Raw genomic sequence first — 15,254 nt, 5'->3', positions numbered from 1 at the left:
AGAACCTTCTCAAGAGTATCTTCAGTCTTTTGATCTCACACATTCATCAAGGGGCATTAATTTTGTCTAGTTTTTTTAGAGCCGGAGATGAAGCCCCCAAACAAAAGCACTCTTTTTTTGATTTGCTCTTCTTTCCAGATTCCTTCTGTTCTGCTCATTTTCTACATCCCTACTCAAAGCACTCTGGGAATCAAAGCATGGAAACCTCAGATTAAAAGAAAATCATCTAATCCTTGGAGACAAGTGGGCACCTACTGCTTGGAAATCCAAAGAAAGCATTCTCACAGGGAATAGAAAAAGCAGTGATACCTCCTAGATTTGTTAAAATACCCTGAAATCATTTCGAACACTGACACCCTAGTGTTGAACACATACCTCAGTGACTGACTGCCCTAGTAACACTAGACATCTCCACTGACAATTTATAAAGCCAGCAATAGGTTTTAGGACACACCAGTCATCAGGGACAAGAGAGAAACTGAAGCACTTTTTAAAATGAAAACAGATTTAAAAAGGGATCAGATTATTCAAATTCTCTTAGTGTCCAGAGTATCCCAGAAACAGCCTTCCCTGCAAAGCAAAGGTTGGTCCTCGAGAGTTACATCAGGTTAGAATAATTTTAGGGGACCACCTTTAATAAGGCTGCTGCAACTTGCTGCTGACAAAAGCTATGCTATGTTGTAAATTGGGCTTTTTTCAAATTCAAAATGCAAAGAGAGCCCAAAGCCTGAGTCCCTTGCCCCCTCTGCTTCCTTAGAATGAATTTCTCCTTTAAGACCATATATAGCTTTACATCTAAACACCTGCAAAATAAATACTATTTTATCTAGCTCTTAAGGGTGTTGAAAGCTAAGGTTTGAAAAGTGTCATTTCAGCACACTACTAGTAGTCTGAGTATGTACCCATAATGATCAAACAGGATTTGTTTAAAAGCAGGGTTTTAACATCTTTTTGACCTTGGAATTTTGAAACTGAATTTTCAAATCCATTGCAAACACCCAAGTCACAAATCTTAGACTTAAATTAGTCAAGATTCACTATAAAAGTAACAAATGTAATGGCACTATGTTCATGTAATCTGGTTTCAAAACATGAACACTAAATATGCATTTTCCATCATATCTCAGAACTACAGAAGGAAAGAAATATTTTTGTGAAAGTCAAAACAGAGGAACAAGAATTTCAACTTTAAATTTCTGAAGTAATAAGTTAATAATTATATCTTGATCAAAGCAGTAGAAAAAATTGTCATTTTAGCAAGTCTACTTCCTTCCATTCTCTCCCCTTTAGTCCTCCCTCTGGTAACACATGTAGTCTCATCTGGTCAATGAAATACCACTTCATTCAAATTAAGTTTTCTTTGTTTGCACAGAACAAGTGGACCAAGCAACCCTCAACATCTGTAAGAATTACAACCTTGTTTTCCATGTTCTGCTCCCCATCATCACGGTAAATTTCCAGACTTGTGAGTATTTCACTATGGTCAAAATTTACAGGTTGACAGATCTGTGTGCAAGTTAGGTTCAGAAAAAAAACTATACAAAGAAAGTACCTGCTGCCTCCAGTAAGGCTTCCAGTCTTGCTTGTGTTTCTGGATCCACAGTTCTCAAGTCCGCACCTTCTGCAGCACTCGATAAGAATAACTCCGACGTGGTTTTAAGTACTGGGTTATCAAGATCTTCTTGGTCCAAAATAAATGATTCAACCTGTTTGCCAAGTTAAAAAAATAATTTTACCACTTTTGAAGTGTTATACTAAATCTAAAATATAAGGAAAGACACAAAATAATTTAACCGTACTATCATAATCATGTTTTAACTATACAGATTATAGGACGCAACCATAAAAATTATCTGGTCAACTCACTGAAAAGGTCACTGAAATCACAAAAGAAAAAACTCTACATGAAGAACATTTCATTGTAAAAATTACAATTAAGATCTTAAACTACAGCGAGGGCAACTCAGATTAAATACTGAAAAAATGTTATGCACGTTTGGACAGTTAGCCACCAAAACTGACTGCCACAAGAGGCTGTAGCATCTTTGTCACCAGAAGTCTGTCTACCCTGTTATTAAAAAAAGCCATCAGTAATGACTTGGGTATAGCTGAACCTATCTGAGAGCCAGGGAGGGTTGAATACTTTCCCAAGATACCTTTCAGTTCTCTTTTAAAGGTAATTTCAACTAATGTAGCACAAGGATTTTGTTTGTTTTGAGTAGAAACACCATAGTTGACTAAACTTCAAAACCAAAACATCTGTTTCCAAGCTGGCACTTAGTATTACCCCAGTCATTAATGTTTTCTAGACGAGAACAGATAGGTAGAACAATTAAGCAAGCAGGTATTCCAGCTAAGCAGCAATAATGCTGTCCCACCAGTGGCCCACATGATCTCCAAATACAAGCTCATGGAATTACTCAACATAACACACTGTAGTTTTATGACAGCTTGCCAGAGTAAACAAGGAGGATACCTGACTCATACTCTAATGAGAGCAGAACCGCATTTCAGAATCTGTCCCAAGTTCAGACACAATTTCCCCTATTTTCAGTAATATTTTAAGATAAAACAACTTTCATAATTAGACATCTGTTCAACACTAACAGTGCCTTAAATATGCTGTAGAAATGAGACATGCTTGTTATACAACCCTTGCTGCCCTTTCCCACCCACTTCACGACCCAGTCTCATCTTCCTTTCTCTGTTTTCCCCTAATACTTCCCCCTATCTTTCTCACGCCACTAGCAAACTATCATCATATTCAGCCCTATCACACACGACCACACAACACCTTAAGAGAGGGATAGTTTATGTTTCAAAAAAAATCAAATCAGGCCATCTGCAAATTCATTAAGTGCCCCATTGTGTGAAAAATGTTAACAGGAGTCTGGAGAGCTACATAGAGCACTGCTATTCAAGAGCAACTTGTGCTAATTTCTGCCCCTTTTTGACATGTAAATGTTCTGTAACATTATCCCCCAGTGTCCAAGCCAATCCGTGGGCGCCCAGTGAAATGCAGCGCTAACATGGGCATCAAGGAGAGTGGTTTTTAGGAACACAGAACATGGTTTCCACATCTCGGTGGGTATGCATCATATTGGTAGCTCACAGGTATTTCACCTTGTGTGCCAAGGCACAAATATTAAAGCTAAGACAGCAGGCTGTGATTTAGGGCTTGAAGAAGCAAGATTTCTAGATTAGTCCAGACAACAGTACTAAAATAAGAGAACTGTCATGGTGGGAAAGAGTTGAACATTAAACAAGCAGAAAATTAGTGACCTAAACGAGTGATATACATTTTTACTAAAAACATAGAGCAGGTATTTACAACTCACAGCAAAATGTATCTCAACAGTAAGATTCCCCTCTGCAGAACTCAAATTCCAGGTTATGTCCATCTAGCCAGTTCACGGGCTCCCTGCTGGCACAATCTCTGATGCAAAACTGACTTCTGAGAAAATTCACCCTTATCTACAGGGTTTTTAATTTTCTCCACCAAGACTACACAAGGCACTTTGCCTCACCAATATGCTAGAAATATTATTCCTATTGCAACAATGTTTGGGTGACCTGGCGACTGGCAGAAAATCCCACTGTGTGCATAAGTGATTATTTGTTATATATAGCTGAGAACTGCATACAAGAAATTTTATTGCATGCTAATGGACTTTCTCAATTACACCACTAAATTTAACAGCAATTCTCCCTTTTGAAGACATACCAAAAGGGATAAAAATGCTACCTACCACTGAAGCAGCTGCACTTACGAACAACAAATACTGCTTGTTTCTGGCAAACCCTAACTTTCAGTCTCAGAACAGCCTGACAACACCCAGGCAAAGGTAAGCACCTCAGGCTTGCATCTTCCAGATGCTGCCCCACTACAAGTTTTAAAACTTCATTTTTTGACACTTTGGTAAAGATATGGACCATTTTCTCCCCAACTTGCTGCCACCCCAAGCTCACTTGTATATATTTACAGAGCATTACCTGCAACAATACATGTCTTGAACGTAAATGAGCATTAATTCACCATTCACAAATACTCTATCAACTCCAAAAGAACTTCCTTCTTTCCCCCCAAGAGGAAGTACACTGTACTTACAGGAACCTCTAAAGAAGTCTGCCTTTTTAATATTGATTATGCAAACACCACTTATTAAAGTGAATTACAAATACAGCTTTAACTTAGGGTACAAGATGGGTAGTACTAGTACAGTCTGTTCTTTTCACCACTTTTCAAGTCTTACTGCCTTTCAGCTCCTCTTTAGGTTTGCAACTGTACTTCCAGAGACCTCACACATTTAAAGCCTCACACAAAAATCTTGCTTCATATACAGTATTTTATCTTCATTTTATATCACAGCAAGAAAAGGCAGCTGCTTTCATTATTTCTGCACATGTTGAGCATCAATTTTTAGGTTTTGTTTTGATTTTTAGTAAGAGCTTAATAACATACCCACAATTGAGTGTGAAAATACTGAAAATCCATATGCAAAATGTTAAAATAGCTGTACCATTGCCAGTCTCCCAGAACAAATTTCAATGCATTTTCAAGTCAGAATGTCTGACGTTTCTGTAAATCAATGCAGTTTCTCACACACTAAGACAAGGCTAGAGAGGATGAACAGTTGGATACCTTATCACTAATAGCAGAGTAAAAAATTCCCTAATCAACAAGATGTCTCTTGTGAATGGAAGTATCCTGCAATGAACACATAATATTTTTTTTAAAAAATTTTTTTTTAAAAAAATCAAACTACCCCACATATATCAAATCTTACTTTTTAAACAAAAAAATAAACTTCATTAAAAAAAAACAAAAAGAAAAAAACAAAAAAAACCCAAACACTTTTCATGTTAGCATTCCTGGAAGACTTAATACACTGCTCATGTGGCAAAATTTAGGCACTCTGCTCTATTCTAATCAGATCTGCAGCAAAGTGATAGAGTAACCAGTCACTGCGCTATTTTTGGATTATTTCACGAGCTGCTTTGGGCAGTTAATAAGCATCTTACTTGCTAAGGCTCATTAGGAACACATGAATTCAAGACATTATTCTAACTGCCAAAACAATTGCAACAAGGAATAATTTCCAACCGAAACCCAAAGAAGCTGCTGAGCTGCATGGGACCTGAGGACAGGGCGCTGAACATCAGCATACTTCACTACATCGTCGTGTTTCACCCTCATCCACAGGAATGATGGACCTTTCCTGAAGTTCTGCCAAGGACTGCAGCAGCCTCACAGCTCTGCAGATCCAGTTACACCACTGGTTCCTCCCTCCATAGCAGCTACATTCACAGCTATTGGGACTCAACTACATCAGTATTTATATGTTAATTGCATGACTGAGTTTACCTCAGGTCAGGAGTATGTAAAGGCCACTTTGCAAGAACTAACTTCACAACTAACACTAGCAATTCTTGGAAGATAGAAAATGACATACAGGGTTAGAAACACATTTCTAATATTAAGTCTAAACAGATCTTTCCTACGTTGCACTACTGCAAAAAAAGGACTTTTTCCCAGAATAGCCTGGAGCTGCTCACAAAAAGCCTGTTACTGACACAGGCTACAGACGATGGAAAAGTTTCCTGTTGTAGCTGTATCAGCACCATTCTCTCCTCCTCCTCCCCCTGCAGGCAAGGGCAGCAGCAGACACAGCTCATTCTACCTTCTCCCGTTTGTGCCAAACTAGTACTTCTGGGAAGACTATCTTTACAAAAAGTGTTAATAAGAAAGAGAAAGCTGCTATCAAATCATCTCCCTGGACTTGCATTTTCCAGATACACACTGAGCTATGAACACTTGTTTGGGGTAAAAATACTCCTTGCTCTGTGTTTGGGGAGCTTCTACTAATAATGAGGACCTGAGCCCTTGACTGGGACTCCTGAACTCCTATTTATTATGGAAATAAATGACTACCTGATTTTCTCTTTTGTGTTAGGTAGCCCTTCCTCATTATTTCTGTAACAATTCCATTTGGACGTATGTCTAAATACATCTGAATATATGCAGAGGGACCTTGGCTTCCTTAAGGCTAATACAGGCCTCTAGATCAGGCTGAAAGTTCACGCCTATGAAGTTGAAATGTATCATCTATATTTAAACTATTTTCACTCCATACTTAACAAGATGCACAATGCGGTATTAGGATCACACTAGAAAGATACTGTGGTTTTGTCTGACAAACCCAGCCTCTCACAGTTTATGTTGCCAAGGCCTTTATTACACTGAATGCCAATATCTGAATACTACTCATAATCCTGCACAAAGTTTTGGGGAATACTGATAGGACATCAGATACCGTAAGTTAAGACTAAAAATGAGTCTCTATTTCGAATTTGACATCAAATTCCTTTAAATTCAACATAAAAAGAATGTCAGCTTCAAAACTATTAAAAATAGTTATTCCAAGGAGAAAGTAAAGTGGAAGACTTTGTCACTGACATGGCACTCTTAGGAGCCTCTCATGACAAGTGCACCACTACACCCCTGGTGCAGACTCTTCACACCAGCAAAAGGCCTACTTTGGTTTCCTTTAAGATGTACTTTTCAACACTGCCCACTCCCCAACCCAGCCATGCCAGTCAAACATTTTTGCATCTACTTAAGGTATCTTCCTGGCATTACTATCTCAGTTTCAAGAGATGGCATAAAGGAAGAGGAAAACCAACACACAAACGTGGGTATTTTCACAAAACCTTTCAGTGGGACTTCAGTATACTGCCCTTTCTTGGCACTTCAAAGCTAGAGAAAGAAAAGAAACATTTCGCGGAAGTACTTCAGAGTCAGTACATAAGAACAACATATAATCAATGTAAACAAAATTCAGACATTGATGACATAAGACCATACCCACTTTGTTAGGCTTGAACTGCAATTTCTGAAGACAGTTTCTTCAATAAAAAAAAAGTTTGAGCCCAAGAAGACAGAAGCCACTAAAATCTGTGAATCACCAAGAGATCATCTTCCAGTGCTGGCCCTACCCATCTTGCGATTACAAAGTATCCTAACAGCCCAGGGGAATTACAAGGTGCCTGGGGACATCACCACCTCAACAGAGAAAGCAAAGTGTCTGAAGTATCATTTCCAGTCACTGCTCACCTTGTGACAAGTCAGGCAGCTATCAGACACCAGCTTGGGTGGGTTTAACCGAAAAAAAAAAAAAAAAAAGCAGAAAGTGGGGGTGGGTGCAAATAATTTTCCACCACTTTACTGAATTTCATGGACTTACAAAGGAGTCTGATAAGCTGGAACATCATTCTTCTGGGAATAACAAGTCATTAGATCAGCTGAGCTCCCTGCAAGGCTACAAACCCAACTGTCCCCCACATTTAAGCAGAGCTGTTAGTACCGGCACACCACCTCAGCTTAGCAGTCTACAGCAACAGTTTTGTAGGCAGTAAATTAGATTGGGAGGGTGGAGAAGAGGAGGGGTGCAAATCTATTTAGCTCCAATTACAATAGGAAGTTGACTAACCTGAGCCAGAATTATCTAAGGGACAGCCTTTACTCCAATATATATAAAACAATTATCAGATAATGAAACAAATAGCTATAGGATCTGGGCTGTGATAAGTTCATTTCAAAACACAGGTTCATTTTGCAAATGCTGCTATAGATACAGTGTAAATAAAGATGGACACAACTTTTTGCTTTGTCACTGGAGACAATGAAAGTGCCTCTCTCACACAGAGTGTGGTCCATAAATCTGGCATTCGTGTATAAAACTATGCCGTATGTTCTTGATGTGTTAGCACACACTCAAACCGACCTCAGCATTAACACAAGCTGGCTAGAACGATGGGTGAGACAACCAGCAACGAGAGAGGCCTGACTAATGTATGGCAGCTCCTCTCTGCTCAGTCTGGCCCCATCAAAGCATCTCAAGCATGGCACCCCAAGTCAATTCTCAAAATTATGGCTAGTACTTGAAACATGCAGGTAAAACAATAAATCAGAGTTTTCTTGAACTACACTTCCATGCCAGAGATTGTTTATCCCGGGTTTTCAATTTTCTTGTGCTAATACTAAACACATAAGCAGGCATTCATGAGCAAGTGTCTGTCATATGGTTCACATAAATTTAATCACTTACCTAATTTCTCTCTTAAGCAGTCAACTAACACTAGATAACCTTATGCCAATTTAACTAGTTTTGAATACTACAAACTACACCTTATCACACACCTCTGGACAGAGCTGTCTCACTTATAGCTCTTCCACAAACAAGAAATCTCCAATTTATTTTTATTAAAACACTGTTCCACAACAATAAGCCTGTAAGATACAACTGCATCTCCAGGTAACCCTCAAAAAAAACTAAGCCAGAGAACAGAAAGGTTGAGTCCTCTTGGTATAAGAGGCTGGCAATGTTAAGAAGCTTCTCTGTATAGCAGAAAAGAAAGCATTACTCATTTCAGTCACTACTGAAAAAAAAACCCCAACTGTTAAAAAGCAGTCTGCAGCCATCACATATTCAATGTCTGATAAACAAAAATAATTGTGACTAAGTTTTCCCGATGTGCAAGAGAATCTTTTGCAGCAAGGAGCTGCCATTTACAGAACTAGAACTGACAACTGAAGCATACTCAAAATTCACACGAATCCCAGTAAATCGGGTGTCTGTTCCTGACATGTATGGTCTTCATATTGAAGAAAACCATTGAATGGAGATCAGTAAACCTTACTAAAATAAGCATCATTTACAGTAATCATTCCTTATTTTCATGTATTCTATCACAGTCCACTCTAAATCATGTTTTCAGTGCTCCATATTCTCCACATGCTTTAAGACTCCCTCCTGTCTCCTGCTTTTGCTGTCTAATAATCCTGTAGAAATAGCCCCTCTTCCTTCCTCACCTCAAACCAAGAAATAGCAAGTGTAACTCAATATTCTGATTTATTAGAATATAAACCAGGATTGTTGCATCAATTTAACCAGGGCTTTCAGGGTGGGATCCTTGCTCAACTATTGAATCCCAGGCATTAAAACAAAGTGGAGGAAACTTCAAAACAGAAGATGAACAAATGCATTTGTTTGCTGATATAAAAGCTCACACTCATGCAAGATGGCAAGTATTCTAAGCCACATTCTTGGGAACAACCTTTTAAGATCTCTTGTTAATCCAAAGGGACACAGTGTTTAAAAAAAAAACATACAAGTGGATCCAATGAACATAGCGCAGTCTAGTAATTCAAAAACTTGTTCCCTGGTCAACCCATGTGTTTCAGATAGAAAGAAGTCTCAACATTTAAAGTGACTAATTAAGTTATCTAGAGACTTATACCAATCCAAAAATCATACTGGGCTTTCTGCTATTCTCAGAGCTAAGGCTAGTGGTAGCTATTTTTTCAAGGCCTGTATAAACATTTTTGTGCATGCTCTACTACTGCAAAACCAGCAGAAACCATAATGTAACTACTGGTCCATCAGCCATTTAAAAGAAACTATTATAACAAATAACACAGCAGGAATCCCTATCTAAAATATGATTCAATGAACACTCAAGATGTAGCTGTAAAAGGGCTTTAAAATGTAACCATTTTAGAAAAACAATGGAAATACGTACATTTCTATAAGGTATTGAGTTTACCCTAACAAATCCTAAACGTTAAGCATCCACTTCATAGACTCCCTTTTTTCCTGGCTACTTTGTCCCACTGTGGATGAACACATGCTCCCAACAGGCGATGCTCTGAAGCCACCATGATCGAGGAACGTGGCTCCGAAGGAGACCATTCAGCCCTGAAAGCTGATCTCTTTTCCCTTGGTTTGAAACACGACTGATTTTCTACCTACCTGTCACGTGACACCATTAGTTTTATTCATGATTTTGGAAAGGGAAGAGTTCAACAAGATTAGGGATTTTCCTAGAAGATGATTTTAGTTAATCAGTAATCTCTATGTTTTACTGAAGGCAAATGAGACTAACTTATGGACCTAACTTATGAAACTTAATGCTCATGAAACATTAAAACAACCAGAGAGGTGCTTTTCAGCTGGCCCACTGTTCATCAGCCAGTAAAACATCAGGTTTTTTACTTGACAAATAGGGAATAATTTTTCCTGCAGGATGGGTATACTGTTAGGTAACTTTCAAAACCTCCCCTGGTCAGAAGAGCCACAGATGTTCCTCCTCATTCACCACCAGCATTCTGACAAACACAACATAGTAACTCAACCACAAGCAGCCCCTCTCAGTCTAGGACTCTCTTCCTTCAGATGCTGGGATGCTTTGGAAGAACTAAAGATGAAAAGAAGTTTGAAAAAAATCTGCACAACTCGCTCTTAAAAGCGAACGAGCAAAAATGAGTAAGTGGTCTCACCCCATTAAAAGCAATTAAGAAGTAACAGGATCCAGCACAGGACCAATTCTTTTATTTATGTTTTATGGTAATAAGTGTTGTCTATATGCATTTGAACAGACTATGGACAATACTGAAAAAATTGAGAAAATTTTCTAGTATTTTATAAAGCTTTCAAATAACCAATGTTGCCTAAGAAAATATTAAGTGATGAGTTGCAAGAGTGAAAGGAAGACATTATCCTCTGGTAGGATGCATTTCCATAAATTTCACTTGCACAGCATTCCTCCAAAAATACACAAAATGAAACCTCGGCACCTTCACAACAAAGAGAGCTAGTTATCCGGGGAAAAAAAATACAGAAATTATTTATTAATGAGGTATACCAAAAGGTTAGAGCTCACACAAGCATATTATCCTAACTAAAAGAACACTTAAATCCAAGTATTAGTTCACCTGTACCCATTTTTCCCCTCTTACTCAGAGGCAGCATGGTTTAATAATCCCTGAGGCCAGGCACTTCTCAAAAACTTCCTAAATTTACAAAAGTACTTGAACAAATCACAGATTTCTGAACTTTTGCTTACAGTATTCCATTCCTCACACAGACATTCCCATTAGGGAGATAAGCTTTACACAAGAACTTTAGACAGCATTTGCATGGTACATGGGCTGCAATTAGGAAAGAAAGTATCCACAGAAGGAAAATGAAAGCACCCTACGGAAGACTGAGGCTTCAGAGTTTAACTTAAACACCCAGTTCTGATAGTCCTCAAACAAGCTGTAGAAGTTATTCTTCTTGCTTCGCAAAATTTTAAGTGGGAAACAAATCTAAGAAAGGTTCCTTTTTTCATATAAGTCAGACTTGCCTGTTTTAAATCTGAGAGTCACTTTAACCCCCTAACAACGGCTTCATACTTCTAAGGAATCTTCATACATGTTACAAGAACTCAAAATGACCTACTAAGATCAAAGCTATGCAGCCTCTTCACCTGCAGGGTCTAAACCCCAGTTTTGAACTCCTTCAACAAGCATGCTGATTCAGTAATGTTGCTGCTCCCAGTTTTAAAGGCCAGGCCACATGTGTGCACAGAAAAAGAACTGCCTTTATATTCCCCTTCAAGTGAATGTCACAGGGATGGTTTAAGCTCTAAGCACAGGACAATGTTGCAACAGCATCATCCAGCCATCCTTACTGCTATATTTCAGGATCCTCTGAGATGAGGAAAGGAGAACATCCCAATATCAAGTCCACAGGGGAGGGGTGGGTAGCCCCAATTTAAATCAGAACAAAAAAACTCATGATTCACCAGCTTTGGTCTCGCCTTGTGTTAATGCTCAAATGAACCCTTGCCCCGCCCAGATTGTAGCTAGTTGACTGGTGAAACCTATGTGCAAATTTGTAACTAAATATGGATGTTCTGCTAAATTTGGTAAATCTCCCCTTACCAAGGGGTTGCATCACATATTTATATAATTATACAGTAGTATTTCACATCTTTACTGCCTACACCTATCATTAGAAAACAGTTGCTGACATTTATTTTAGGTCATGTACTCAAATGGGTCAAGCTGCACTGAAAGGAAACTAGAGTTCTGCAAGAAACATTAGAAATCAGATCATTTTAAAGGTGTTATTGAATTATAAGTATTAACCATAACTAGACAGATTGTTTCTGGCTACCACAGGCCAGACTTTCAAGGTTACTGAGACACCTACCAAGATTCTTCCACGAATTAGATGCCTAATAAGGCTGGGAACAAATGAACACCCTACTAACCAGCTCTCTGCATCCTTAAGCATCATCTCAATACTTATTGAAGCCTGAACCCATTATCCCTCAATATTTTCCAATCAGTGAATAATTCTTGAAGAAAATTTTCCATTTTGTTTCACCTCATACTTCCTCAACTTTGAAAGAGCTAGTCAAAATAAGAAAAACATCAACTGCTAAACTGAAAAAAGGCTTTCCTGCTTAACATTACCTACCTGAATTTGCATCAACTTTTTTTAATTTTGATTCCTTATGGTCAAGAAAATGCTGCTATTTACATTATTCCAAATATAATATAGAAAACCAAAATGTATAAGCATTATCTTAACCTCAGAAGTCGAAGATATATTGTGTATACCATTTAAGAAGCAGCACAGTGTTGAGAAGGTTCATTAACATAGCAACAACTTTAATAGACTACACTGCCAATCTAAAACAAACTACCTAAGTATTTACTCTGAATTCAAAACCCAGTTTAAAAATTCAGAGACCGTGGAGTGGGGGGTTGGGGCAGGGGGAAGGAAAAAAAAGATTAAGTCCCAGACAAAATCTCCAAGTACTGAACTGATCTGGAGTGCATGCCATTCAACTATTAATTCTACTCATTGTAGGAGGTAGGTTATGTCTGATTTTTAATTATGCTTTATGTAAATATCCCCAGAGGCTTATGCAATAGGTACAGGCTTAAGTAAGGCAAGCTGGTAGAGGCAGGCAGCCTGCTCTGGAGAGGGAAGCTGAGAGCTGAGTTGACTCCATAGCCAAGGGGTGGGTGAGCTCCAGTTGCCATTGAAGGCCTCCAAACCCCTGAATTACAGAACACAAGAGACTTGCTACATTTATACACTCATCACCAAAAGCCACTTACTGAACTGAGCTCCAAGATCCTCTGGTACTTTTGTCAGCACAGCTGGCTTCTCCTACTTGATTTACAAAAGATCAGCAAACTGCACAATCCTGTGAGCCCTAACTCTGCCGTATTTATCACTTGCTTCAACTCTCTATTCTACAGCCCAGTTTTCCACCACAACGGGTTTTGGTAAGAACCTGTGTGCTCTATGGCCAGAAGCACTCAACCACTGAGGACCCTATGGACTTCGCATACATGCACTATTAATCACCGCCCTGCCAGCATGCCTTCACCTTGACCTACAGGCTTCACAACTACTATGAAGGAGGCTGTTTAATACCCATGCCTTTGGCATCGCTTTAAGTGACAGCAAAATTCACAAGGAGTGGTAGTAATACACTTAACATTACACCAAAATCTCACTCTAAACAAGTCACAGGCTGTGTCCAAACCCTGATCAAGCTTAGAAGGTGACCAAGAAAACTATTTACACCAAGGTCAAAACCACTTCATCTCTCAGACTGCAACCAGTGGCAAAAATTTCTCTGAACACCCAGGAGAACGACGGCTTCCCCTCCATTTTACACAGAAATAGCACAAAGCCTCCTGGCCTCATCCTTCATGCTTCAGCTTGCAATTGTTTCTATTTGCATGTGATAATTTTAACTGGTAATTCTAGAAAATATTCTATACAGCCGCATTTAAATTTCACCTCGCAGACCCGATACAACTCATTTATACGGGATCCACTTCAGCCCCTGGTTTCCCAGCCAGCAGCCTAGTGACCACCATGGGCAGGCACTGAGCTCAGAAACCAGAAAGCTTTGATTTTTCTCCCAGTTTTGCAAGACTGAATAAATGTGGCACACTCTTCACCTTTAAAATGGGGACAGTACTCCTACTGTAAAGTACTTGAAGATCTGACGTAAGAAATGCAATATATTTTCAAAAAAGTTAAGCTAAACTATATTGCTCTTTTCATTCTCTAGATAAATACTTCATTACACACTTGGTCCTGCTCTTCCCTGATGATTTTCTTTTCTACCTAATTTGCCATTTTGACTAATCCAATTATTTTACCCTGTCAGACTAATGCGAGGATACAAACCCTAAATATCGCTGCAGACACACAGCAGAGCCTACAGAATATTGTACCACTACTTCTATGACTTCAAAAGTAAAGAAGAGTACAGATCAAGACAGCATGGCAAACACTTTATTTTAATTCTCCCTTCTAGTTCTCACTAATTCCACTCACTAGTAATAGCTGAATGCATACACCCAAATCAGTGACTCACGGCACAAGACCACAGTCCAGTCACTGGGTTTTCAAAGCAGTGCTGTTCAAGAATTGCAGTGTTCCATCTCAGGAGTTTAACTGCACTTTCTTTCTTAAAAAAAAACAAAACAAAACAAAAAATAACACCAACAACAGGTGCTTCTTTAGTTGTCATATGTCCAGAAGGAAAAAAAATAAATAAAAAAAAATTTCACTCTTGGTCCTCCCAGCCATACTCCATAGTCTAGCAAGGCAGCACAGATGTGAGGCACATCCTTCCCACCCATGCCTTTTCCCCAGGTAACTCTCCACAACCAGAAACACAAGAACAACTCCCCAGGCAATTTCAGCTTCAAGATGAGCCCAACTCCTCTACATGTGTTCTGGAAATCTCCAAGTATTTTAATTCCAATTTATTTTTTTATATATATATAATCTAAATAAGAAAGCTTTTCCCAGTTTTTTCAAACAATTAATTTTACTTTAACAGGTGCTTGGGAACCTTTATTTTTTTTGACCTCAATGCCAACCTCCCAGACACATTATTTATAATAGGCTGTCGTTCTTAATGCTTGCTATTAGTCAAAAGACCAATAGAGTGCTTCGTAAACACCTTAGCTGTTCAATCTTCACATCCTTTAAATAATGGGGAGGGTTCAAAAGGATAAGCTTTCAAAGCAGAACTCTGCTCATCTTGTAAAGAGCCACAAACACTCAGATACAGCCCATTTCCCATCATTTTCCAGTTTCTGTAACTACTGCTTTGTATCTTCAAAGATACATTAAATTGTGACATAAAAGACATCTTGGAGAGCAGAAACTCATAAATTACTTGTGTCCTATTCTATCTACAGTAGGCCTTCCAGCTCCCCAAAACAGGTACATACTTGAACAGTAATCCTGTACCATCATATGTTCATGATACCAACCACGCAAGGAACATTCACATGTAAGCACTAATCTGCCTGATCATTAGAGTTTTAGTTTAGTTAAATGTCTTGCTGTTAACACAGTTTTTAACTTAGGTTAGGTGGC

At 38.7% G+C, this 15,254-nt stretch overlaps 1 protein-coding gene across 22 annotated transcripts in view; it reads right to left on the bottom strand.

Moving 5' to 3' along the window:
* Positions 1-15,254, bottom strand: part of ANKHD1 (ankyrin repeat and KH domain containing 1) — a 119,970-nt gene that overhangs the window by 102,614 nt on the left and 2,102 nt on the right. For all 22 annotated transcript variants that reach the window (XM_074838768.1, XM_074838767.1, XM_074838765.1 and 19 more), the window contains exon 2: positions 1,553-1,706. In XM_074838768.1, the coding sequence (XP_074694869.1) occupies positions 1,553-1,706 (154 nt within the window). The remainder of the gene's footprint in view (positions 1-1,552; positions 1,707-15,254) is intronic.

The sequence above is a fragment of the Strix aluco genome, chromosome 13, assembly GCF_031877795.1.
Source record: "Strix aluco isolate bStrAlu1 chromosome 13, bStrAlu1.hap1, whole genome shotgun sequence".
NCBI lineage: Eukaryota > Metazoa > Chordata > Aves > Strigiformes > Strigidae > Strix > Strix aluco.
Note: the sequence above shows the minus strand (reverse complement) of the source record. Positions and strands in the feature narration are given on the sequence as shown.